This window comes from Oncorhynchus mykiss, chromosome 25 (genome assembly GCF_057628025.1).
Source record: "Oncorhynchus mykiss isolate SJ-2025 chromosome 25, ASM5762802v1, whole genome shotgun sequence".
Taxonomy (NCBI): domain Eukaryota; kingdom Metazoa; phylum Chordata; class Actinopteri; order Salmoniformes; family Salmonidae; genus Oncorhynchus; species Oncorhynchus mykiss.
In genome coordinates, this window is record NC_143046.1 from 33,177,533 (window position 1) to 33,203,429 (window position 25,897).

Genomic DNA, 25,897 nt, shown 5'->3' on the forward strand with positions numbered 1-25,897 from the left:
TGGTGGCAGGGATACATTAAGTCAATGGTTTTTTGTAATGAGAGAGACATGTCATGGATTCCCTTCAGTGTGGATCAAGATCAATCACATTACTGGATACATCGAAAGCAGTTCAGAGAATGTCATTGAAGTGTTGCATGGTGTCCATTTAGTTGTGTGAGGGTAAGGATATACATTACTTAAGATTCCCTTTTTATTGGCATTATCAGAGGCTCATAAACAGTCTTAGTTTTGGTCCTCTTGTTTCTCTTCCAGCTAATGCTCATCCTCTCAGCCACCTCAGGGAAGACACCAGCCAGTTCCATCAGCTGGGCCTTTTTCTATTGGTCAGACATACAGTAAGAGAGGGGGAGGATCCCAGGGCAATGGAAGTGATCGGTTGAGTCTACATCCCCCTCTTTGCCGTTACAGCTGGAGGAGGGCAAAATGGAGTGATTATGAAGATGGTTGGGTGGGTGGGGGCCGTGGTCCCTCTATTACCCTACTGTCTGTGATAGGATGATGGCGAGGATGACGACAGCAAGCACAGTACAGACCACTGCTATAATGATTGTCTTCTACAGAGGGGGAGAAAAAACAAACATGGGAGAACAAATACATCAGTACTTACGGTAATAAATGCGGCGGTGATACACAGACAGAATTACCAAGGGAAATGAAGCTCTGAACATGGACGGGAATATCATGCACTGTCAATCATCAGGCAATTCTGATCAACCGGGGGCTCTTTGATGCAGAGCTTCTATTGGCTGATACGAGTCAGCGATTGACAGCAAGTGACATTCCCGCCCATCATAACACAGTGAGTCATCACTTACAGTCAAACAGGCCACACTACACAGCCCAAAGACCCCAATGAGAAACATAGACCCACATATACTACCCCACACATTCACACAGAGCCCAAAGACACCATTGGGAGACTGACACACACAGTGCCAACCAGTGACCCAGCCATAGAGATACATAATGCTATTTCTATGGACCATAACCCTTACCATAAGCAACGAGTGCACTTGTGAAATGGTTCGAAGGAAGTTCAGATAAGACATGCAGTACACCCAGAGATAGCGCCAACACACCTCATAAATAGGCCAAGGAGCATGAACACCTAAACATTTAAATACCTTCACACCACGCACCCAGAGACAGTCGAAGGAAAATGGAAACAGCCAAAGTTCCAGATCCACCCGCACCGCACCCCATTGTGACACCCCAGAGTCCCCCCCCCCCCGCTTTACTCACCCTTTACACAACTCTTATTCAGACACCTTCCATCAATTCTTCTTACTCAATCCCACCGACAACCCAATAATCAGAGCCACTATGGCGAGCACGATAATCAGAATCACCAATATGATCACCCTTTTCTGTGGGAAACAATTAAGTGTCTGTTTCACCACTTTTACAAAATGTTCTCTGTTGAGAAAAATCGGTGTTCACTATCGTGACCACTCCCGAACAGCAGTAACCAGTATTAACACATTTTTTCCCCTGTAGGGTGGAAAAGATGATTATCAAGCCCTGACTACAATCAACACTATGTAGAGAAAGGGTCATGTCTACTTTTCACCACGTATTCCTGGACAAAGCGACAACATCTCTTTTCAAACAGCCTAAAAACACATGCATGACTCAGAGCTAAATGTTGCATAAAGTGATCATAAATAACTGGACGAAATACATAAAACTGTAGTTACTGTTGAAAGAAGGAGATTATATACAGCTAGAAAGGAAGTGGAAAATACAAAAGAGCGAGATGGAGAACGACCAGAGAAGTGTACAGTGTATATATATATATATATATATATCCATCTCCTCTTTCCTATTGGTCCAGATCTGGAGAAGGATGATTCAAGGTTTAGGATGGGGATCGTTGGGAACCAGGATGTCAGGCCAAAAGAGAATGGTCAACGGAGCAGGGGCCAGGGGGCGGGACAAGGGCGTTTCTATAGCCACTCACACGACGGGCATCCTGCTGAAACTTGGCAGCTTTCTTAGGGTCAGCTACCGCCCGCTCTACGAAGCCCACCGATTGGTCCATGATGCTCTCAATTCTGTCAATTATTCCACCCTGGCAGAGGGCAGGACATTGCAGGAAAGAGACGTGCAGAGGAATGGAAAGAGAAGAGGGAGAGAGAGACGGACAGAAGACAGAGGGACTACCTGTCCTAATTAGCTATCTGGCATGCTCTGAAAACCTGTAACGGAGGAAGACTGCAAAAATACCGTTGGCTGCAACTGTGTTAAAGCAGGTTAAAACAGTAGTGTTTATTTTGCATCGGTGAAATTATTTTTGGTGTGATATGAAAGGGGTTTATGTTTCTAGAACTGTGGCGCAATAAAGAAACGATACCTCTTTAGATGGAGTATTTGGCTGTTTTGGCTGCCAGAGCCAGTCTACCCCGGCAAATAACCTGTAAGGTACTTGGACCATAAGGAATAACGGTAGGCTCCTTAAGAGCACAGCTCGGGCTAACCGCATAGAAGCTTCTTAGAAACAGGGACAGTAGCACAGTTGGTTAGGTTCAGGCAGATAGCGGTTCTAGCTGATGGACGGGGTGCAGTACCTTGCGTGCTTTGCTCTGGTACTGGATGGCTTTCTTGGTCTCAGTCTTGGCCACCACTATGTGGTCCACAGCTTTAGACACTTGCACCTCTATGTTGTTCACTATGTCACCCTGAAACACACACACACACACACAGTGAGTAGACAGATATAGAACACATAAAACTTTGTTGTCTGAATACATCAGAGACAAAAACGTCACAAAAAGGGTTATATTAGAAAGAAAGACGACACTTACCTCGCGCACGGCTTTCCCTCGGAAAGCATAGGACAACCAATGAGATACAGGTGGTTACAGAGATTATATGTAGTGGTGTGGTGACTACCATATGGGGTTGGGTGGATTCCAACTTTAGTGATTCACAGACCACTGTAGGCTACTAAGATGTTGAATCAAATGTGACCCTTACTGAGAATGTAGACTCCTACTGAAGATGAATGAGTGATAGGAGGGAGACAGATGGATGGTTGGATAGACACACACACAGGGAACTTCTCTCCCAAAGCATGGAGAGAGGAAAAAAGCACTGCGGAAGGAGAAAGGGAAGTGGGTACTGGAAAAGAGAAAGGAAAAACAGATGACAGACAGGGAACGAGGAAGCAAACAAGACAGAAACAAAGACAGTAGGACAGTAGGGTTTAAAAATGCAGATATGAAATAGTGGATGGAGGAATCAATTAATGACTGAATAGACGGATCGGAGGACGAGACGTGTACCTGGCTCTCCACCAGCATGGCGATGTCTACGAACATGTCATGCAGCTCTTTGATGCTGCTCTCCAGACGCACAATGTCTTTGTGTCGCGCCTCGATCTCACTGAGAGCTTGCTTCGAGATCCCAGAGTCCATGATCTAAAGAGAGGAGGTGGTTAGTTGGCATGCACGCACGCGCGCACACACCCACACACTTTCTTACCCCTGAAGTGAAGACAGCAGAGTTTCCCCCCTCTAACATCTCTTCCAGCTCCTCATCTGTCGTGGCTTTTCCAGCTGAGAAACACGAGGATCATTTCAGTATTATAACACACATTTTGGTCCATTTGTGAGTATATAAAACTAAGACTGTAACTCACTGATCTCTAGCTGTCTCCGGATGCGTCCTTTACTCCTCTCCCTGAAGTCCACCTGGGCCTCATTGTACTTGGTCATCACTTCCACAAACTTCCTGGACAGCACTGCATGCTGGGAGGACAGGACAGGGTCACAAGCCGTAACAATCCAATGGTTCGGTATTCATTTCTATGGTCACATTGATGGTTCGGCACAGGGTCAGGTAAAGGGTTCGATGAGAACTTTCGGAGGCTGACCTGTGATTTGCGTATCCGCATGTCGGCTGAAATCCTCTCCTCTTCCTCAGACGCCAGATCCCTCTCGATGGCTGAGAATCAATCAACATCAGTACTCACCCATACCCGTATTAATCAATCAGCATTTAGTCTGTTTGTGCCGTATCATGTGTGAGGGACTCACTTTTGAGTTTGTTCCGGGCGTTGTTAGCCATCTTCTTGATGTTGTTGGTGACAGCCTCCAAGTCATCCTGTGTTTCTGAAGTAAAAAACGCAAATAATATAAATTTTTAAAAACACACTGACAGTAACAGGCAACAAAGACAGAGGGAAGGGAGGGAGCCGAGGCAGTATGTTTTACTCTGGTCTGATGTGGGGGCAGACAGGATGACCGAGTAGAGCTTCTTGACTTCAGACACATTCTCATCAATCTTATCAATGCTGATCCTGATGTCGTCAATCTGAAACAGAGAGAAAAAACACACACAGTCAAACACACACACACACACACACACACACACTTGGGAAAAATGAACTCACCTGAGAGAAAAAGTCATCCATAAAAGCTGCATTGTCGATAGCAATTTCCACTTCCTCATCGTCATTGTCACATGTCTAAGAGGAGAAGCAGAAGGCAATATCAGTACTGTATGTACTGTATTCAAACAGTGGATCCACAGTATATGCACACTACACACTGACGTCATGAGTACAGAGACCACAAGGCTTGGAGATATTGACACTGTGAAGGGCGAGGACAGGGCTGAGGAGTGAACAGAACCAGTTCTTAGCTGACCTCTCCTGCTTAAATAAACACGTAAACAGACTTACTACAAGGCTATATCATCAGCTGGGCACAGAACAGGGTTAAAGCCTCCATCTTTTATTTTTAAATGCAATCAATTTAACTCCAAATCCATATATTTGATCATTTCTTTCTTGAGCTTCCTTCTGCCATTGAACTGCTCATTCTGATTGTGTAGGTGCATTGAAACAAATGTACAAATATTTACATACACAGCCCTGATTGGCGGATAGGATAGTCTAGACCAGGAATGGCCAATTTTGATTTACACTGGTCCTGAGGCCTTAAGGTCAACGGCATCATGAACTACCACGTACCAGGACATTATAGCCAAAAACCTGGTTGCCTCTGCCAGGAGGCTGACACTTAGCCTTCCAGTAAGACAATAACCCTAAGCACGAATACAAATCCAAAGAAATGGTTAGTTGACCACAAAAAAAAAAAAATGTCCATCTCAGTCTCTGGACTTGAACCTCATTGAAAAAAAACATGGTTTGAATTGAAGGCAGCAGTCCATAAGCTCAGACAAAATGATATCAAGGACCTGGAAATATTCTGTATGGAGGAATGGTCTAAGACAGTATTTCCCAACCCTGGTCCTCGAGTACCTCCAACAGTACACGTTTTTGTTGAAGCCCTGGACAAACACACTTCATTCAGCTCATTGAGGGCTTTATGATTGGTTGACAAGCTTAAGCAGGTGTGCTTGTCCAGGGTTACAATAAAAAAAAATGATGTACTGTTGGAGGTACTGAAGGACCAGGATAGGGAAACACTGGTCTAAGATCCCGCCTAAAGTGGTCTCCAATCTCAGAAAACATTGTATTAAAAGGCTCAGTGTCGCAAGGGGAGTGTGCCAAGTATTAAAAACCTGGCTCTTAGGAACAGTTGAAGTCAGAAGTTTAGAAACACCTTAGCAAAATACATTTAAACTCAGTTTCACAATTCCTGACATTTAATCAAAGTACAAATTCACTGTCTTAAATCAATTAGGATCACCACTTTATTTTAAGAATGTGAAAATGTCAGAATAATAGTAGAGAGAATAATTCATTTCAGCTTTTATTTCTTTCATCACATTCCCAGTGGGTCAGAAGTTTACATACAGTCAATTAGTATTTGGTAGCATTGCCTTTAAATTGTTTAACTTGGGTCAAACGCTTCAGGTAGCCTTCCACAAGCTTCCCACAATAAGTTGGGTGAATTTTGGCCAATTTCCCCTGACAGAGCTGGTGTAACTGAGTCAGGTTTGTAGGCCTCCTTGCTCGCACATGCCTTTTCAGTTCTGCCCATACATTTTCTATAGGATTGAGGTCAGGGCTTTGTAATGGCCACTCCAATACCTTGACTTTGTTGTCCTTAAACAATTTTGCCACAACTTTGGAAGTATGCTTGGAGTCATTGTTCATTTGGAAGACCCATTTGCGACCAAGCTTTAACTTCCTGACTGATGTCTTGAGATGTTGCTTCAATATATCCACAATTCCCTTGCCTCATGATGCCATCTATTTTGTGGAGTGCACCAGTCCCTCCTGCAGCAAAGCACCCCCACAACATGATGACCCCCGTGCTTCACGGTTGGGATGTTGTTCTTCGGCTTGCAATCTTCCCTGTTTTTCCTCCAAACAATATGATGGTCATTATGGCCAAACAGTTATATTGTTGTTTCATCAGACCAGAGGCATTTCTCCAAAAAGTACAATCTTTGTCCCTATGTGCAGTTGCAAACCATTGTCTGGCTTTTTTATGGCGGTTTTGGAACAGTGGCTTCTTCCCTGCTGAGTGGCCTTTCAGGTTATGTCAATATAGGACTTGTTTAATAGATGCTTTTGTACCTGTTTCCTCCAGCATCTCCACAAGGTCCTTTGCTGTTGTTCTGGGATTGATTTGCACTTTTCGCACCAAAGTACGTTCATCTCTAGGAGACAGAACGCGTCTCCTTCCTGAGTGGTATGACGGCTGCGTGGTCCCATGGTGTTTATACTTGCGTACTATTGTTTGTACAGATGAACGTGGTACCTTCAGGCGTTTGGAAATTGCTCCCAAGGATGAACCAGACTTGTGGAGGTCTACAATTTTTTTCTGAGGTCTTGGCTGATTTCTTTTGATTTTCCCATGATGTCAAGCCTAAGGAGGTACTGAGTTTGAAGGTAGGCCTTGAAATACATCCACAGGTACACCTCCAATTGACTCAAATCAATTAGCCTCAGAAGCTTCTAAAGCAGTGACATCATTTTCTGGAATTTTTCAAGCTGTTTAAAGGCAGTCAACTTAGTGCATGTAAACTTCTGACCCACTGGAATTGTGATACAGTGAATTATAAGTGAAATAATATGTAAACAATTGTTGGAAACATAACTTGTGTCACACACAAAGTAGATGTCCTAACCGACTTGAAAAACTATAATTTGTGGAGTGGTTGAAAAACGAGTTAATGACTCCAACCTAACTATGTAAACTTGCGACTTCAACTGTATGTGTACAATGTCGTTCTCTGAGCAACTGTGTTAGTATAATAGAATTTCCCCAAAAAATGAAGCATACAATATAGCTCAGTTTTTCTATTATTTCTTTTATACAGTCTTTCTTGCTCATATTTATCAAGGGTGCCAATAATTATGGATCCCAGGGTGGGTGGGTAGGTAGGTGGATAGACTAATAGAGATAGATGGCGAGTGGGAGATGGGGAGGAAAAGAGTGAGCAAGCACTCTAAAATAGTTGGGGCATTATATAACTGGGTTTTGGGAGAATAAAATAAGAACAAATGCTTCCCCATCCTTTTACAGGAAAGGAGAGCGCGAGCAGAGATTCGCCCCCCTCTTCCTTCCTCTCCGTGGGGGCCGATCCGAAGGCCAAAGACGACAACCCAGATGTCATTTCTCTGCTTACAATTATAACATGCGTAAGCGCTCCAACAACTTAAGTTCGGACCGAACACAGAGTTATAGGCCTCAGGAACTCGTGACAATCCAACCTTGAACTTTCTTAACTGCTGAATGTCAATCTCTGTACTATAAAAAACATTTGAATTCAGTGGCAGTGTTGGTCAAGATTTTTTTTATGAGCATGGATTTATTTCTATTACAGCATACTGGATGACTGTCATTCACATTCCATTCACCCAGTTCAATGTAACATTGATAGGTTTAGGCTCATCACTTTGCTTGTTGTATAATTCCATCTTGCATCTATCTACAAGCTCTCCTCCTCTCACCTTTTGTATTTGCTTGTGGACTTGAATGCACAACACAACAGCTGTCTGTGACCAGGTGCAAACACCTCTCCAAGCCAAACCTTCACACCATAACCTTCACAGCCGACAGTTGTCACCATATTAACGCTATAGTCAACAAATTAGAACTAACGCGTTAGTAAACCCACAAACCAATCCATTTGTACAATCACGTAGTACAGTATACAGCAAGCAGTTTAGCAGTTAATAAATTAATAAAACTGAAAGCTTCCCTAGACTTGGAAAAGCGGCAGCAAAGATTTTCAAAGATATAGACCACAGCACATCATTTCAAATGGGAAATAATGAGTCATAGTGGGTAGAACAAGCAAGGTGGCGGGCAAAGCCACGCACGAGCTAGCGAGATCTTATTGGCACATTCTAGTAAATATTTGCATATTTCCGTTAGGGAACGCCTACTCTGAAGTGCACGTGAGCAGTAACTCAATTCGCCTTTGCATTCCTTCTAAACAACTACATTTTTAAAAACTTTGGCAAAGGGTAAAGTCCACAAAACTTAGTCCACTCTGTTCGCAAGAGATCGTATTGAGATCAAATGTTTCATCGATGAGAAAATTAGCAGAATGTCAGCTAAAATATGTCTCCTTTCATCTTCTCCCACTGCAGGCCAATGGGCTTCCTCGCACTACCATATATGGTAGTAAGTGGAAACACCAAACGGATACTTCACATTTATACAGCCAGTGAAATATTGGTCTCATTGTTCTATCAGTAAAGATGGCGCCGACAGGCCTCCCGGGTGGCGCAGGGGTTAAGGGCGCTGTACTGCAGCGCCAGCTGTGCCATCAGAGTCCCTGGGTTCGCGCCCAGGCTCTGTCTTAACCGGCCGCGACCGGGAGGTCCGTGGGGCGACGCACAATTGGCCTAGCGTCGTCCGGGTTAGGGAGGGCTTGGTCAGTAGGGATGTCCTTGTCTCATCGCGCACCAGCGACTCCTGTGGCGGGCCGGGCGCAGTGCGCGCTAACCAAGGTTGCCAGGTGCACGTGTAGCCTCCGACACATTGGTGCGGCTGGCTTCCGGGTTGGATGCGCGCTGTGTTAAGAAGCAGTGCGGCTGGTTGGGTTGTGTATCGGAGGACGCATGACTTTCAGCGATGAGACAAGATAGTAGCTACTACAACAATTGTATACCACGAAATTGGGGAGAAAGGGGTAAAAATTCAAAACAAAAAACAGATGGCGCCGACAGACATGGCAGCTCTGCTTCTAGCTCCTAAACAATTTGCCAGTATTTTGTTTTTTTGTGTGTGATTCCTTACATTTGCCCAGAATTATTTTCCCTAATATTTAGATATTTCGTAATTCCATTCTTTTAGATGTGTGTATTGTTGTGGATTTTTAGATACTATTGCACTGTTGGAGCTAGGAACACAAGCATTTCACTACACCCGCAATAAATGTGTATGTGGCCAAAAATAAAATGTATCTGTGCTTGCGGTGTTGGATAGCCATAGCCAGCTAGCTAGCATTCCTCTCTGGTTGTTGAGTATACAAAATTAGCTGCATTAGTTAAGTAAGTGAAAGGTAAACTAAAAAAGCCCCCCCTTCCTACCTCTCTGCTGCTTCTCCTTCATTTTTTTAAATTAGTTCAAAACTTTAACTATTTTCTCTTTCTCTCTTTGAGTCAACTACTTACCACACTTTATGCACTGCTGTGCTAGCTGGCTGTAACGTATGCTTTCAGTACTAGATTACTTCTCTAATCCTTTGATTGGATGGACAGGATATTAGATTGGAGGATGTCCTCCGGAAGTCGTCATAATTACTATGTAAATCTATGGAAGGGGGTAAGAACCATGAGCCTCCAAGCTTTTGTATTGAAGTCAATGTACCCAGAGGACAGAAAGTAACTGTCCTCCGGCTCCACCAAAGTGATACACCAGAGCATGCTGTTGAGGTTACTGTAGACCATTGCAAAACAATGTGTTTTAATCAGTTATTTGGTGTCGTGAATATATTGAGTATAGAGTTGAGGTCGACCGATTATGATTTTCAACACCGATAACGATTATTGGGAGGACCAAAAAAAATCCGATACCGATTAATCGGCCGATTTTTAAAATGTATTTGAAATAATGACATTTACAACAATACTGAATGAAAAAAAAAAGCCTGAAATTCACTGCGTAGGATGGTCTTCCCCTTACTCCTCTGAGGAGCCTCCACTTTTTGACATCATCCTTTTTGATTTAAAAAAAAAAAAACTTTCCATACATGTTTGCCAATGGAAGTGGTCAGGAAGTTACTTTTTTTGACCCAAATGCCAAAACATTCAGGACACAACAGTGCTCAAAGTTGACCCATTTTGCATACTCCCACCATACCATTAGACATCCATTTCTTAATCACTGGGAAATATAAAATATTGAGTTAGATATCATTTAAAACAATAAAACTATTTTTTTATTATTATTATTATTATTATTATTATTATTATTATTATTATTATTATTATTATTATTATTATTATTATTATTATACTCCAGGATGCTGGCCTTCTAGGTAGAGTTGCAAAGAAAAAGCCACATCTCAGACTGGCCAATAAAAAGGAAAAGATTCAGACTGGCAAAAGAACACAGAGAGTGGACAGAGGAACTCTGCCTAGAAGGCCATAATCCCGGAGTCACCTCCTCACTGTTGACATTGAGACTGGTGTTTTGCGGGTAACTATTTAATGAAGCTGCCAGTTGAGGACTTGTGAGGCGTCTAGTTTGAGAAACAGACACTCTAATGTACTTGTTCTCTTGCTTAGTTGTGCACCGGGACCTCCCACTCTTTCTATTCTGATTAGAGACAGTTTGTGCTGTTCTGTGAAGGGAGTAGTACACAGTGTTGTATGAGATCTTCAGTTTCTTGGCAATTTCTTGCATGGAATAGCCTTCATTTCTCAGAACAAGAATATACTGACAAGTTTCAGAAGAAAGTTCTTTGTTTCTGGCCATTTTGAGCCTGTAATCTAACCCACAAATGCTGATTTCCAGATACTCAACTAGTCTGAAAGGTGGACAGTTTCATTGCTTCTTTAATCAGCACAACAGTTTACAGCTGTGCTAACATAATTGCAAAAGGGTTTTCTAATGATCAATTAGCTAATCCAAGTTTATCATTTTAAAGGCTAACACAATGTGCCATTGGAGCACAGGAGTGATGGTCGCTGATAATGGGCCTCTGTATGCCTATGTAGATATTCCATTAAAAATTTGCCGTTTCCAGCTACAACAGTCATTTACAACGTCAACACTATATTTTCTGATCAATTCAATGTTATTTTAAATGGACAAAAAAAAAAAAAAAGTGATTTTCTTTCAAAAAAGGACATTCTTAGTGACCCTGAACTTTTGAATGGTAGTGTACATCAACCGTTTGTCTTTTCCAGTGATTAAAACATGGACGTCTCAGTCATGGTCAGTTGGGGTTTGCAAAATGGGTCAACTTCGAGCACCTTTATCTCTTGAATATTTTGGCATTCAGGTCAAAACGTAACTTTCTGAGCACTTTAACAATGGGCAAATGTGTATGGAAGGTTTCGTTCAATTCAAAAAGGGGTGCTGTCAAAAAGTGATTCCATTCAAATGTATTTACCCCATTATAAAAGTAGCAGAACAAGAAAGTCTGTTTTTATTGTTCAATTTAAAGTTGCATCAGTTTCATATCAACTAACGTCTAATGATGAACGTAATTTGACTATATAATCTTGTGATTCAGGACGCATCACTTGCCATTGGCCTTGGCTCTACAGACTTTTGCCTTTTAGCCACAAGGCTTTTTTGTTGCCATTTGCTCTTTAGCCACTAAGGCTTAGCCACTAAGGCTAACATCCATTTAAGCCTCTAGCGCTATTAGCCTTTGCATTTTGACATGACTACCCTGTCATGAAGGAAGCACTTCATTAAAACTTTTACTTCGACCAGATCCTTTGACTTAAGTTTTACCTTCAGAGTCAACTTTGCTATTGCTTTTACAACTAACTGTTGTACTAGTAGAGTGAACGTCAGTTATGTCGCACAGTAGTACTTTATGACCGCGAGTTGAGCAAGGGACTTAATCCTAATTTCTCCTGTAAATCGCTCTGGCTAGGAGCATCTGCCAAACAACAAGAAAATAAATTAAGTCTAAGTTAATCGTTAGAACCATATTTGGGGCATTGTTAAATCTCTGAGCTGTTTCCCAAAAACATCATGATTAATGTTGCACTTCAAAAACACTCGTAACCTAACACCTGCCTCAGATCACTCGTAGAATAGCTAAGTGTGTCATTATGCTTTCTTGCCATCAATTTATATACGCAGAAGATCTCAGCTAAACATAGAATTACATGTTTTATCCGTCTCTCTGTGACTGCCGATATGACTGAGCGTCTACATTTAACCTTGCGTAACATCCTAGATGCAGTCGCACCACTTAAAAACAAAAAAAAACATTTGTCACAAGAAATGAGCTTCCAGTATACAGAAAAAAACCTGAGCCCTGAAGCAAGCTTCAAGAAAATTGGAATGGAAATTACACTCCACCAAACTGGAAGTCTTCTGACTACCTTGGAGACAGTAGCGTGCAATATCGAAAGAGCCCTCACTGCTGCTCATTCAGTCTATTTTTCCAACCTAATTGATGAGAATAAGAACAATACAAAATGCATTTTTGATACTGTCGCAAAGCTAACTAAAAATCAGCATTCCCCAAGACAGGAAGGCTTTTACTTCATCAGTGATGAATTCATGAAATCCTTAGATGAAAAGATTATGATCATTAGAAAGCAAAATTACAGACTCCTCTTTGAATCTGCGTATTTCTCCAAAGCTCAATTTTCGAGTGTGCACAGAACTGCCAGGACCAATGGAGACACTCAAGTTTTTAAATCCTATATCTTGATACATTCACGAAAATAGTCATGGCCTCTAAGCATTCCAGCTGAACTCCAACTAAACTACTGGAAGAGCTACGTCCTGGCCTTCCTATGCTGAACATAATAAAACGGCTCCCTATCCTCTGGCTGTGTACCAAACTCACTAAAAAAGTGGCAGCAATAAAGCCTCTCCTGAAAAAGCCAAACCTTGACCCGGAAAATGTAAAAAAAAAAAAACTAAACAATTGGCCTATATCAAATCTCCCATTCCTCTCAAAATGAAAATGTAAAAGCTGTTGCACATCAACTCACTGCCTTCCCGATGACAAACAATGAATACAAAACGCTTCAGTCTTGTTTTAGGCCCCATCATAGTACTGAGACTGCACTCGTGAAGGTGGTAAATGACGTCAGACCAAGGCTCTGCATCGGTCCTCGTGCTCCTAGACCATAGTGCCGCTTTTGACACCATCGATCACCACATTCTTTTGGAGAGATTGGAACCCTAATTGGTCTACACGGACTAGTTCTTGCCTGGTTTAGATATCTGTCAGAAAGATATCAGTTTGTCTCTGTGGATGGTTTGTGCTTTGAGAAATCAATTGTAAGTGTCGTGTTCGTCAAGGTTCCGTTTTAGGACCACTATTGTTTTCACTATATATTTTACCTCTTGGTGATGTCATTCAGAAACACAATGTTAACTTTCACTGCTATGGGACGACACACAGCTGTACATTTCAATGAAACATGCTGAAGCCCCACAATTGCCTAGCCTGGAAGCCAGACATAAGGAAGTGGATGGTGGAAAATGTTTGACTTTTAAACTCAGACAAAACAGAGATGCTAGTTCTAGGTCCCAAAGAAACAACGTTATCTTCAGTTAGCGCTAAACACGGATGTTAGAATCTTTTACTAGAACCAAAAACATTTGATCATATTACTCCAGTGCTAGCCTCTCTACACAGGCTTCATGTTAAGGCTAGGGCTGATTAAGGTTTTACTGCTAACCTACAAACATTACATGGGCCTGCTCCTATCCATCTTTTCAATTTGGTCCTGCCGTACATACCTACACGTATGCTACGGTCACAAGACGCAGGCCTCCTTATTGTCCCTAGAATTTCTAAGCAAACAGCTTGAGGCAGGGCTTTCTCCTATAGAACTCTATTTTTATGGAATGGTCTGCCTATCCATGTGAGAGATGCAGACTCGGTCTCGACCTTTAAGTCTTTATTGAAGACTCATCTCTTCAGTTGGTCCTAGTCTGGCCCAGGGGTGCGAAGGTGAATGACAAGGCACTGGAGCGACGAACCGTCCTTGCTGTCTGCCTGGCCGGCTCCCATCTCTCCACTGGGATTTCTCTGCCTCTGAGTCACAGGCTTACTAGTGCTCTTCCACACCGTCCCTAGGAGGGGTGCGTCACTTAAGTAGGGTGAGTCACTGCCGCGATTTTCATGTCCGGTTTTGCGCCCCCTCAGACTCTTGCGGTGGGAGGGCTATACTCAGCCTTGTCTCAGGGAAGTAAGTTGGTGGTCTGTTGATAACCCTCTAGTGGTGTGGGGACTGTGCTTATATCCTGCCTGCTTGGCCCTGTCCTGGGGGTATCGTCAGACGGGCACAGTGTCCCCCAACCCCCCGTCTCAGCTTCCGGTATCTATGCTGCAATAGTCGATGTCAGCCTTAAAGTATGGGTCGCAGACCTGTTAATGGTGGGTTGCGATGCGTTAGAGTAAATGTATCATTCTTTCATTCATTACTGGAATTGATTTGGCCAAGTGCAACTGTGCTCTCATTGCACTCTCTGCTGAGCAGTGGTCTCAGTTTGGCAGCTGCACGAGTGGGAGGGAGATGACCGTGTGCTTCGCCGGTTCACCAGATCTTTTTTCTGCAGTTTTATTGAAGATCACACCGCGACCCACACGCTGCAACGATGTCGTTCAGCGGCAGATGATGCGCTGTCTGCCAATGACTTGTCATTCCCACTCGCCATCAAATAAGTCAAGCCAGCCACAAGTTCTGGCTGAGCGCAATTGTCATGAAACGCGAATACGGTGAAACACGATTGCGTTTCTTCTCGTCTCTTGGTTTCATACAAACTTTGAGAAATAACAAGGAGCGCCCACAATGTATTTTGTGCGGGGAAGTGCTTAGTAACGAGTCTCAAAACTAACAAATTAAAAAAAGACACGTCCTGACCAAACATCCACAGCATGACGGTAAACCCAGGGACTTCTTTCAGAACAGGGAAGAATGCTTCAGGAAACAGTGCTTCAACACTGGAAAAGTAAGTCAGCTAACATTGCTGTCGTTTTATAACAGATGATATGCAGAAATAGTAGTAGATGTGAGCTTCTCTTTCAAACAATTCCCTTGTACACAGCTAATATACAGTGGGGCAAAAATGTATTTAGTCAGCCACCAATTGTGCAAGTTCTCCCACTTAAAAAGATGAGGCCTGTAATTGTCATCATAGGTACACTTCAACTATAACAGACAAAATGAGAAAAAAAATCCAGAAAATCACATTGTAGGATATTTTATGAATTTATTTGCAAATTATGGTGGAAAATAAGTATTTGGTCACCTACAAACAAGCAAGATTTCTGGCTCTCACAGACCTGTAACTTCTTCTTTAAGAGGCTCCTCTGTCCTCCACTCGTTACCTGTATTAATGGCACCTGTTTGAACTTGTTATCAGTATAAAACACACCTGTCCACAACCTCAAACAGTCACACTCCAAACTCCACTATGGCCAAGACCAAAGAGCTGTCAAAGGACACCAGAAACAAAATTGTAGACCTGCACCAGGCTGGGAAGACTGAATCTGCAATAGGTAAGCAGCTTGGTTTGAATAAATCAACTGTGGGAGCAATTATTAGGAAATGGAAGACATACAAGACCACTGATAATCTCCTTCGATCTGGCGCTCCACGCAAGATCTCACCCCGTGGGGTCAAAATAATCACAATAACGGTGAGCAAAAACCCCAGAACCACACAGGGGGACCTAGTGAATGACCTGCAGAGAGCTGGGACCAAAGTAACAAAGCCTACCATCAGTAACACACTACGCCGCCAGGGACTCAAATCCTGCAGTGCCAGACGTGTCCCCCTGCTTAAACCAGTACATGTCCAGGCCCGTCTGAAGTTTGCTAGAGAGCATTTGGATGATCCAGAAGAAGATTGGGAGAATGTCATATGGTCAGATGAAACCAAAATATAACTTTTTGGTAAAAACTCAACTCGTCGTGTTTGGAGGACAAAGAATGCTGAGTTGCATCCAAAGAACACCATACCTACTGTGAGGCATGGGGGTGGAAACATCATGCTTTGGGGCTGTTTTTCTGCAAAGGGACCAGGACGACTGATCCGTGTAAAGGAAAGAATGAATGGGGCCATGTATCGTGAGATTGATTGAAAACCTCCTTCCATCAGCAAGGGCATTGAAGATGAAACATGGCTGGGTCTTTCTTCATGACAATGATCCCAAACACACCGCCCGGGCAACGAAGGAGTGGCTTCGTAAGAAGCATTTCAAGGTCCTGGAGTGGCCTAGCCAGTCTCCAGATCTCAACCCCATAGAAAATCTTTGGAGGGAGTTGAAAGTCCGTGTTGCCCAGCAACAGCCCCAAAACATCTCTGCTCTAGAGGAGATCTGCATGGAGGAATGGGCCAAAATACCAGCAACAGTGTGTGAAAACCTTGTGAAGACTTACAGAAAACGTTTGACCTCTGGCATTGCCAACAAAGGGTATATAACTTTTGTTATTGACCAAATACTTATTTTCCACCATAATTTGCAAATAAATGTGATTTTCTGGATTGTTTTTTCTCATTTTGTCTGTCATAGTTGAAGTGTACCTATGATGAAAATTACAGGCCTCTCATCTTTTTAAGTGGGAGACCTTTCACAATTGGTGGCTGACTAAATACTTTTTTTGCCCCACTGTAGCTAGATAGCTAACGTTTATCAGTAGCTTGCTAGCTTGCTTTGGTTGTGTGCAACCCTAAGTAACAGTACATATGAAGATGAAAAAGATTGGTGAAAACAAGTGTAGGTTGGAACATTTGCTGTTAAAATTCAAGTAACCATTTTTATTCTGAACTAGAATAAACTAATTGAAGCGAGATGCTTTTTGAGGCAAACCCACTCACAGTTCTGGGTTGCTCATCTACAGCAGGAAGTGGTATTCTGCCTGGCTGAGAAAGCAGTAGATGTTCTGATCCAGTTTGGCACCACATACCTATGCGAGTCAGGGTTCTCAACTCTGGCATACAGAAACAGACTCCATGCTGAGCAAGACCTCAGGGTTGCACAATCAAAAACTGGGCCCAGAATAGACATGCTGGTTGAAGCATCAACCACACACACACACACACCTCAATAGGTTTGTGTGTGCGCGCTTGTGTTTTCTACTCTACATTTGTGTGATCAAAAATAAACATGAATAGCTATTTATATTATTATATTTGTTATGTCTATATTGCATTTGTTTTAGGCTTGCATAAGAGCAATGAAATGTTCCGATATTTACATAAAGTTGCATGTTTTCATAAACTTGGGTCCCAGGAAAACAGACTTTCTAATTTGGGTCCCAGGCTTAAAAAGTTCAAGAACCCCTGGTCTATATGCCGGGGGAGCTAGGGTCAGTATTATATCTGGTGTAATTCTCCTGCCTTATCTGGTGTCCTGTATGAATTTAAGTACGCTCCCTCCCTAGGACCATGACTCAGGACTACCTGGCCTGATGACTACTGGCTGTCCCCAGTCCACCTGGTTGTGGTGCTACTCCAGTTCCAACTGTTCTTCCTGCGGCTATGGAGCCCTGACCTGTTCACCGGACGTGCTACCTTGACTCGCACCTTCTCTTTTTTAGACTCTCCCCCACCTGGTGTCTCGACCTCTGAATGCTCAGCTATGAAAAGCCAATTTACTCCTGAGGTGCTGACCTGTTGCACCCTCGACAACCTCTGTGATTATTATTATTATTATTATTATTTGACTTCTGGTCATCTATAAACGTTTGAACATCTTGGCCATGTTCTGTTATAATTGTGCCACCCGGCACAGCCAGAAGAGGACTGGCGACCCCTCATAGCCTGGTTCCTCTAGGTTTCTTCCTAGGTTCCTGCCTTTCTAGGGAGTTTTTCCTAACCACTGTGCTTCTACATCTGCATTGCTTGCTGTTTGGGTTTTTAGGCTGGGTTTCTGCATAAGTACTGTGACATCTGTTGATGTAAAAAGGGATGTATATTTACACATTTGATTGATCTTCAGAACAAAGTTGCCCAGAAATACAAAGTTCACTACAAATACAAAGTTGGCAATGTCTTTGCAATTGATACAAACTAACTCTAGAACGCTTAAAATTAAAACCGAGAACTCCATTAAAATATAAAAAGTAGTTGAGTTCAGTTTTGCTACTTGTAGGCTACTGTCTGCAATTGGTCTCAATATACTTCATGTGTAGCATAAAATGCGCCAAATATTGGTTAAGCGTTTGAATAAGCCACCTCAATATTTGCTACTGTAGGTGGTAATATCGCTCTAGGAACTGATCCATCTTCAGTCTTGTAACATAATTTTGATGTTAAGATATGGATGGAGGCGAAAGAAAAACGCACACCTGTTCAGGCGAGGTGCAATAGAAAACTTGAAAAAGAGATCCGCACAATCCAGAAAGTTAAGACGCAATCAGTTTATAACCATCTGAGCTGGAGAAAGCTGATCCGAGAACAGCGCCCTTTCAATCCCATCAATAGACACATTCTCCAACAACGCACATTCTCTCTGCGCTGTGTTTTGAGAGAAAAAAAACGCACGTTACATCTCCGGCCGTTGTAGAAAGATACATCCTTAAAAACACTCGTAAGCCTAACACGGAACCCAAACCAGCTGCGTGCGCGCGCCATTGTGCATAAATGTATTTTGTCCACCCACATCAAACGCGATCACGACACGCAGTTTAAAATACCAAAACAAACTCTGAACCAATTATATTAAAATTTGGGGACAGGTCGAAAAGCATTAAATATTTATGGCAATTTAGCTATCTAGGTCCTCTAATCCGCCAATTAATCCACACATAAAACGGTCAACCAAATCTTTTCTAGTCATCTCTCCTCCTTCCAGACCTTTTCTCCTCTTCACTTTATATGGCGATTGGCAACTTTCATAAATTAGGTGCATTACTGCCATTGACCTCGTTCGTCTTTCAGTCACCCACATGGGTATAACCAATGAGGAGATGGCACGTGGGTAGCTGCTTCTATAAACCAATGAGGAGATATGAGAGGCAGGACTTGCAGTGCGATCTGCGTCAGAAATAGAACTGACTTCTATTTTAGCCCTTGGCAACGCAGACGCTCATTGGCGCACGCGAGCAGTGTGGGTGCAATAATTGAATAACATAGATTTCTAAATGTATTTTGCAATGCTCGCACACGCGAGCGGTGTAGTCAGCCTGTAAGTTCAATCGCTATCGGGAAGCCAGGACCTGGTCTAAGTCAAGACAAGACAGGGCCACTTAAGTTCTCACAAGTCTCAGAGTCAATTAATTTCCCTGTCAATCACATCCCATACAAGTTGGACACAAAACAAATACAGTCCGTTTTTAAAATCATAAAACTGGAAAGGACAGTGTTCACCAGGATCTTTTTTTTATTTTTTTTATTTTTTTTTACAACAAGAGAGAGCTGTATATCGACACACTTGTGATTTACACTGGCACTATACACGTAAAGACATGGCACACTCGCATGCCTTGTCAAAACACACACAAACAGTCTCTCTCTCTTTCACACAGTGGTAGTGCTGCGGCAGTGAGATAAGACTAAGCACTCGTTTCCTTCCTGTCTTCTCACTTAGTCGCTCTCATTCAGCATAAACAAGGAAGAGAGGGAATAAAATGTGTGAAAGAGAGAGAGGGTTGTGATGAGTATCGTGTGCATCAGTTTAACACCGAGACCACAAGGTTAAGAGGGAGTGTCTCTCTTTCTCCCGTTAGTCATCGGTTATAAGAAACTTCCACAACCAGACTCATAAACAGCAAACCGGTCTTGTGATTTACAACTCCACCTGCCTTTGTGATTAGAGGCTTCAGATTCTGCATATGTAGCTTGAGGTACACCTAGTTGCATATTTCCCCTGTAACAGGGTAAATAACTAGGCAGTCTTTACAACGGCACTGCATCACTGATCATTTGTCTATAGACATACGTTCGATTGGTCCTTGATCTATAGGGTCATCATAATGGAGCCGTTTCATTGGTCCTCACATTGTATTTCCGCTACGATGCTTAAACTCAACCATATATTCTTCCTGGATCTAGTCTAGTACATTAATGTCGTGAAAGACTTCACAGACAAACAGATCATGCTTATGTTGGACAGGGGCTCCAATTAGATTACACTATCCCTAATAACTGTTTTGGGATCAGCATTTCCTCTGAGAGCTGAACCATTCCCAATGTGAATTTTACTACACCACAGAGAGAGAATGACAGGTTGTGGAGAGAGAGGGATAGTCTGGAAAGAGATTGAAGTAAGAGAGGCAACCTTGCTGTCAAAGGCTACTGTGACTGAAGCCCGAGAGATAAGTCTCTGGATATTGTGACTGATCGAGGGCGACACTGCACTGGAGTGAGACTAGTGCATAAAGGCCACACTACGGGAGACAAGACAACCACTTTGAGTGTCACTGTGTACCTGAGGGATGCATGTCTGAACATGTCTTTAGAGTACAGTCAGACTGCTGTACAGAGAAGGCAATCTATATGGAGATCTAGCTGTAGAGTTACTACAAAGACCAGACTGAATATAATGTGTCCAGGGAAACTGTCACCCTCATTTCCTGTTGTAGTCTGTTCTGTCTACTGCACCTGTCAGCTGACGTTTTCATGCTCCGAGCACAACAACACAGCCACACCAAGTTAAACATTAAAAGGAAAATAGATGAGATAACCCTACAGATGTTCAAGGCCTCCCGTCAGTCTTGTTTTATGTAAATGGCCGTCCCTAAACAAACTGCCACACCATTTTGACTTTACTTACCCTCCCAGTAGAAATCCATTGTACCTGGGAGATTACGACTCAGGGCAACATTTGACAAACTAAACATGGCACATATTTGTCCACCAATAAGGCCATGGTAACAGAATCTGACACGGCTGGAGTGGATCAGCAGCGCCTCACCCAAAGCCTAACCGGACATTCTTCAACTGGAAATTTACATCCTGGTTGTTTTGTGTTAGAAACAAGGCTACGGACTTTCACATTGAGTGGGTTAATATCTAAATAATCAATACAAGTTCTAGGCTAATAGAGTGTGGAAAGGGATCTGAGATGTTGAACAATCACCAATCTCACCACTATAGGCCTTGCATTACACTACTGATTGTTAATTAGTATAGGTGTCAATTACAACTGCAGCTTAATTACAGGAGATTATAAACAAATGGTGGGAATGAAAGCCTACAACTGTCAGCCCAAATTAGAAATCAATTGACCACGTGATGCCACATTCCCCAATACCCGAAGCATGCCAGGACACAGTGCACACTTGACACACCCGTGATCCCGTTACCTTGTCCTCAACCCCCCACTCGCTGACTGCCACACAAGACACCAACATGTCCCCAAGAGAGACACAGGCAATGACACTGAACAAGAACATCAATACTTTACATGTTGTGTTTGTTTCATGAGCTGAAATAAAAAATACCAGAAATGTTCCATACACTTCCCTGTTAGTGACCATTTCCCCTTAGACAAGATAATCCATTCAACTGACAGGTGTGGCATATCAAGAAGCTGATTAAGCAGCATGATCACAAAGGCGTACCTTGTGCTGGGGACAATAAAATGTCACTCTAAAATGTGCAGTTGTGTCACAACACCACAGATGTCTCAAGTTGAGGAAGCCTGCAATTGGCATGCTGACGGCAGGAATGTCCACCAGAGCTGTTGCCAGATAATTCAATGTTCACTTCTCTACCATAAGCCTCCAAAATTGTTTTACAGAATTTGGCAGTATATCCAACCGGCCTCACAACTGCAGAGTATTTCTGTCTAATAAAGCAATTTTGTGGGGGGAAACGTATTCTGATTGGCTGGTCCTGGCTGCCAAGTAGGTGGTCCTATGCCCTTCCAGGCCCACCCACCCTGCACCCTTGCCCAGTCATGTGAAATCCATAGATTAGGGACTAATTTATTTATTTTAAATCAACTGATTTCCTTATATTAACTGTAACTCAGTAAAAATCTTTGAAATTGTTGCACGTTTGCGTTTATATTTTAGTTCAGTATAAATATCCAAGTTGATGAAAAATAAAACCATAACAGAAACGATTCTCTTTTCCATCTCTCATGCATCTTTTCAATCGTAATTAAAGTAATTCATTATGTAGCCATGTAATCAAATCAAATAGCGGCAGTCCAAATAGCGTTTCGAATAGGCTGATGAATAGCTTGTAAACTGCCAAATAACACTAATATTAAGTTAAATAATTTTGTCGAATGATTCACTTCCTTGCATAGACCACTTGTAATTTGCATGCTGGCCCACACAGGAGGTTCTAACATTTGTCTCGCTCTGTGAAAAGGTGCCCCTGTCACACTTCCCAGACCTCACTTACTGCTTTAAGTTGTTCCAATCGGTCCTTCATCTTGACGACTGTTAATAAACAAGCTAAAAAATAAATATAGTAATCTATATCTTAAAAACACAATCCCCAATCTGTGAAATCCCTCAACCAGCTGGACAGCTAGCTGTTGAACTGAATCCCACCGCCAACCAAAGTATGGCAAGGTTCTTCTTAAAATGACTTTTGCTGCTGAAATACTGCTTTTTCCACCAATAGTCCATACAATATGGCCGCTAGGGGAGAAACTAAATCTCTTCCTCTTCGGTCTGGGGATTAAAACAAATTGTGTACACCCTGCATAATTTATCTCGCTCGCCACAAGTAATTGTTATAAAACGCACTTTCGAGCTCACGCATGCGCGAAAGGCTCCTTGCTTGTCCAGTTGTCGTGTATGGGGCCTCGCCCAGACCAGCGTGATACCTACCTGTGCGTGTTGGCCAACCAATGTCCTATAAAGGGGAAGCATCTTCTCAGTGGAATTCATGTAACTTTAGTGTGTTTTCACATATAGTCATCTTCAAAGTAATAATAATAATAATAATATTTGTACCATGTTGTGTCGCTGCCTTGCTATGTTGTTGTCTTGGGTCTCTCTTTATTTAGTGTTGTCCCTCTTGCTGTGATGTGTGTTTTGCCCTATATTTATGTTGTGTTTATTTATTTTCATCCCAGGCCCCTGTCCCCGCAGGAGGCCTTTTGGTAGGTCGTCACTGTAAATAAGAATTTGTTCTTAACTGACTTGCCTAGTTAAATAAAGGTTAAGTAAAAAATAAAATAGTGAATTCTGGGGTAAAAAAAAATATGTAAAAACAGTGTTGCAGTAGTCTAGTGTGTGGTGCGGGAATAATGACAAGTGAACCTGGGGAGCTTTATGTAAACATTGACCTTAAAAAGGATCCAGATCACGGAATCCACGCGAAACTAACTCAGACCACCTTTTGAGATGGTTTCAGTTCGGTTTGCTTCGGGAACTCTTTTGAGGAGTTAGAAATGCTTGAGTGTTCACACTGGACCAAAAATATATATAAGGAGCCTCACTGAGTTCACAAACATTGTCTGAAAGGGACCAAGAGTGAAAACACCCACATTGACAATATGATGTTCATTAGGACATTCTCGTAAAAAAAGCCTGCACGCATCGGAATGTGCACCACGTCTCTGCGTATTTACTCACGGGTATGTGCATGCATTTGTTTGGTAAATAGGCCTACACAGGGTCGATGTTTATGGCCTATTCTGCCCCACCTCTAGTGGGACCTTACATTCACTCATTTACAGTCACACAGATGTGTAATCTATCTCTGTTAAAATCGCAGTGGTATCTAACTGTTCACAACAATACACACTAATCGAAAAGTAAAATAATGGAATTAAGAAAAATATAAATATTAGATTGAGCAATGTCGGAGTGATATTGACTAAAATATTGTAGAATATACAACTGTACTACTGAGATGAGATGAGTAAAGCAGTATGTAAACATTATTAAAGTGGCCAGTGATTACAAGTCTATGTATATAGGGCAGCAACCACGAAGGTGCGTTAGCGGGTGGAAGCCGGCTAGTGACGGCTGTTTAACAGTCTAATGGCCTTGAGATAGAAGCTATTTTTCAGTCTCTCGGTCTCAGCTTTGATTCACCTGTACTGACATCGCCGCTGGATGATAGCGGGGTGAACAGGCGGTGGCTCAGGTGGTTGATGTCCTTGATGATATTGTTGGTCTTCCTGTGACATCAGGTGCTGTAGGTGTCCTGGAGGGCAGGTAGTTTGCCCCGGGTGATACGTTAGGTAGATCGCTTTTGAGCGGGTGGCCCGTGAGTGATAGTTTGATAGCTTTTGTATTGTTTTATTATGGCACCACCACGAATGAGAGTGGGCAAGTAGCCTCGCGCACAATACCATACTCTCTCCCTCAAAATACACACACTAAACAATTCACAGACATAACCAATCAATAATCACCACAAATCCTATTAAAGTGAATTTGAGGACTGGAACGTTCGTGAATGCTGAGAATTGTTGAAATCCTGTATCGCGTCATTCTGATTGGACCACTGGCTGTTACGAGTCCACAATCAGTGAGGCTACAATCAGAGCCTTGCAGTACGGGGAATGTTGATTTCTCTAAGACGCAACAAGGCTGACACCCGGTGGTCTTTCCGACAAACTGCAACCTAATAGAGCGTAGTGTGGGGAATAGGCCACAACAAATTACTTATTATGTGTGTTCCTTGTTCTTCATGATGCTCTCTGCGCTTTTAACTGACCTCTGAGACTATCACAGTGCAGGTGCATTTATACAGAGACTTGATTACACACAGGTGGATTGTATTTATCATCATTAGATATTTAGGTCAACATTGGATCATTCAGAGATCCTCACTGAACTTCTGGAGAGAGTTTGCTGCACTGAAAGTAAAGGGGCTGAATAATTTTGCACACCCAATTTTTCAGTTTTTGATTTGTTAAAAAAGTTTGAAATATCCAATAAATGTTGTTCCACTTCATGATTGTGTCCCACTTGTTGTTGATTCTTCACAAAAAAATAGTTTTATATCTTTATGTTTGAAGCCTGAAATGTGGCAAAAGGTCGCAAAGTTCAAGGGGGCCGAATACTTTCGCAAGGCACTGTATTTTAGGTACTAATCTATGGATTTCACATGACTTGGCAGGGACGCAGCCATAGGTGGGCCTGGGAGAGCATAGGCCCACCCACTTGGCATGTGAGTTCATCCCCACAAAAGGCTTTATTACAGATAGAAATACTCCAGTCTCGTCAGCAGTACGACTGGCTGCTCTCAGACGATTCCCCCAGGCGAAGAAGCCGGATGTGGAGGTCCTGGGCTGGCGTGGTTAAACACGGTTGGACTTTTGCAAAGTTCTCTAAAAGGACGTTGGAGGCAGCTCATGGTAGAGAAATGAACATTCAATAATCTGGCAACAGCTCTGGTGGACATTCCTGCAGTTACCATTTCAATTGCACACTCAACTTGAGACGGTGGCATTGTGTTGTAGCATAACTGCACATTTTAGTGGCCTTTTGTCCACAGCACAAGGTCCAACTGTGTAATGATAACTGTTTAATTAGCTTCTTTACATGCCACACCGGTCAAGTGGCTGGATTATCTTGGCAAATGGGAAACGCTCAGTAACAGGTACATAAACAAATTTGTTCACAATTTGAGAAATAGGCTTTTTGAGCATATGGAAAATGCGACCTTTTATTTCAGCGCATGAAACCAACACATTTACATGTTGCGTTTATTTTTGTTCAGTACATAACATTAGCCTCAAATCTGTGACCATAAGTAGTTGCACCTCTTAATTAAACCATGGTGTTTAAAGACTCACCAGGAGTCTGCAATGAAGTCCTCCTGAGTAAACAGAATGGAATACATCTGCAGTGAGCTACATGCCCTCACATACTGGATAAGCAAAAAGTAAAACATTTTGTTCACCCACCTTTTAAGAAACAAATGCGTGTTATTCCCACC

General features: G+C 42.5%; 1 protein-coding gene across 8 annotated transcripts; it reads right to left on the minus strand.

Moving 5' to 3' along the window:
- Positions 1 to 24,212, minus strand: LOC110505028 (syntaxin-3). Of its 8 annotated transcripts, none has more exons than XM_090219670.1 (11): positions 24,043 to 24,106; positions 4,397 to 4,471; positions 4,218 to 4,317; positions 4,041 to 4,115; positions 3,878 to 3,948; positions 3,644 to 3,752; positions 3,487 to 3,560; positions 3,288 to 3,422; positions 2,571 to 2,681; positions 1,246 to 1,370; positions 1 to 557 (listed from the first exon to the last, which is right to left on the minus strand). In XM_090219670.1, the coding sequence occupies exons 1-10, from the start codon at positions 24,052 to 24,054 to the stop codon at positions 1,278 to 1,280; spliced, it is 855 nt and encodes a 284-aa protein (XP_090075796.1). In that variant the 5' UTR covers positions 24,055 to 24,106; the 3' UTR covers positions 1 to 557; positions 1,246 to 1,277. The 8 variants fall into 8 exon arrangements, with proteins under 8 accessions (XP_090075796.1, XP_021439641.1, XP_090075794.1 ...); XM_021583966.3 differs by lacking the exon at positions 24,043 to 24,106 and adding an exon at positions 22,394 to 22,794; XM_090219668.1 differs by lacking the exon at positions 24,043 to 24,106 and adding an exon at positions 21,601 to 21,832.
- Positions 24,213 to 25,897: the final 1,685 nt, after the last annotated feature.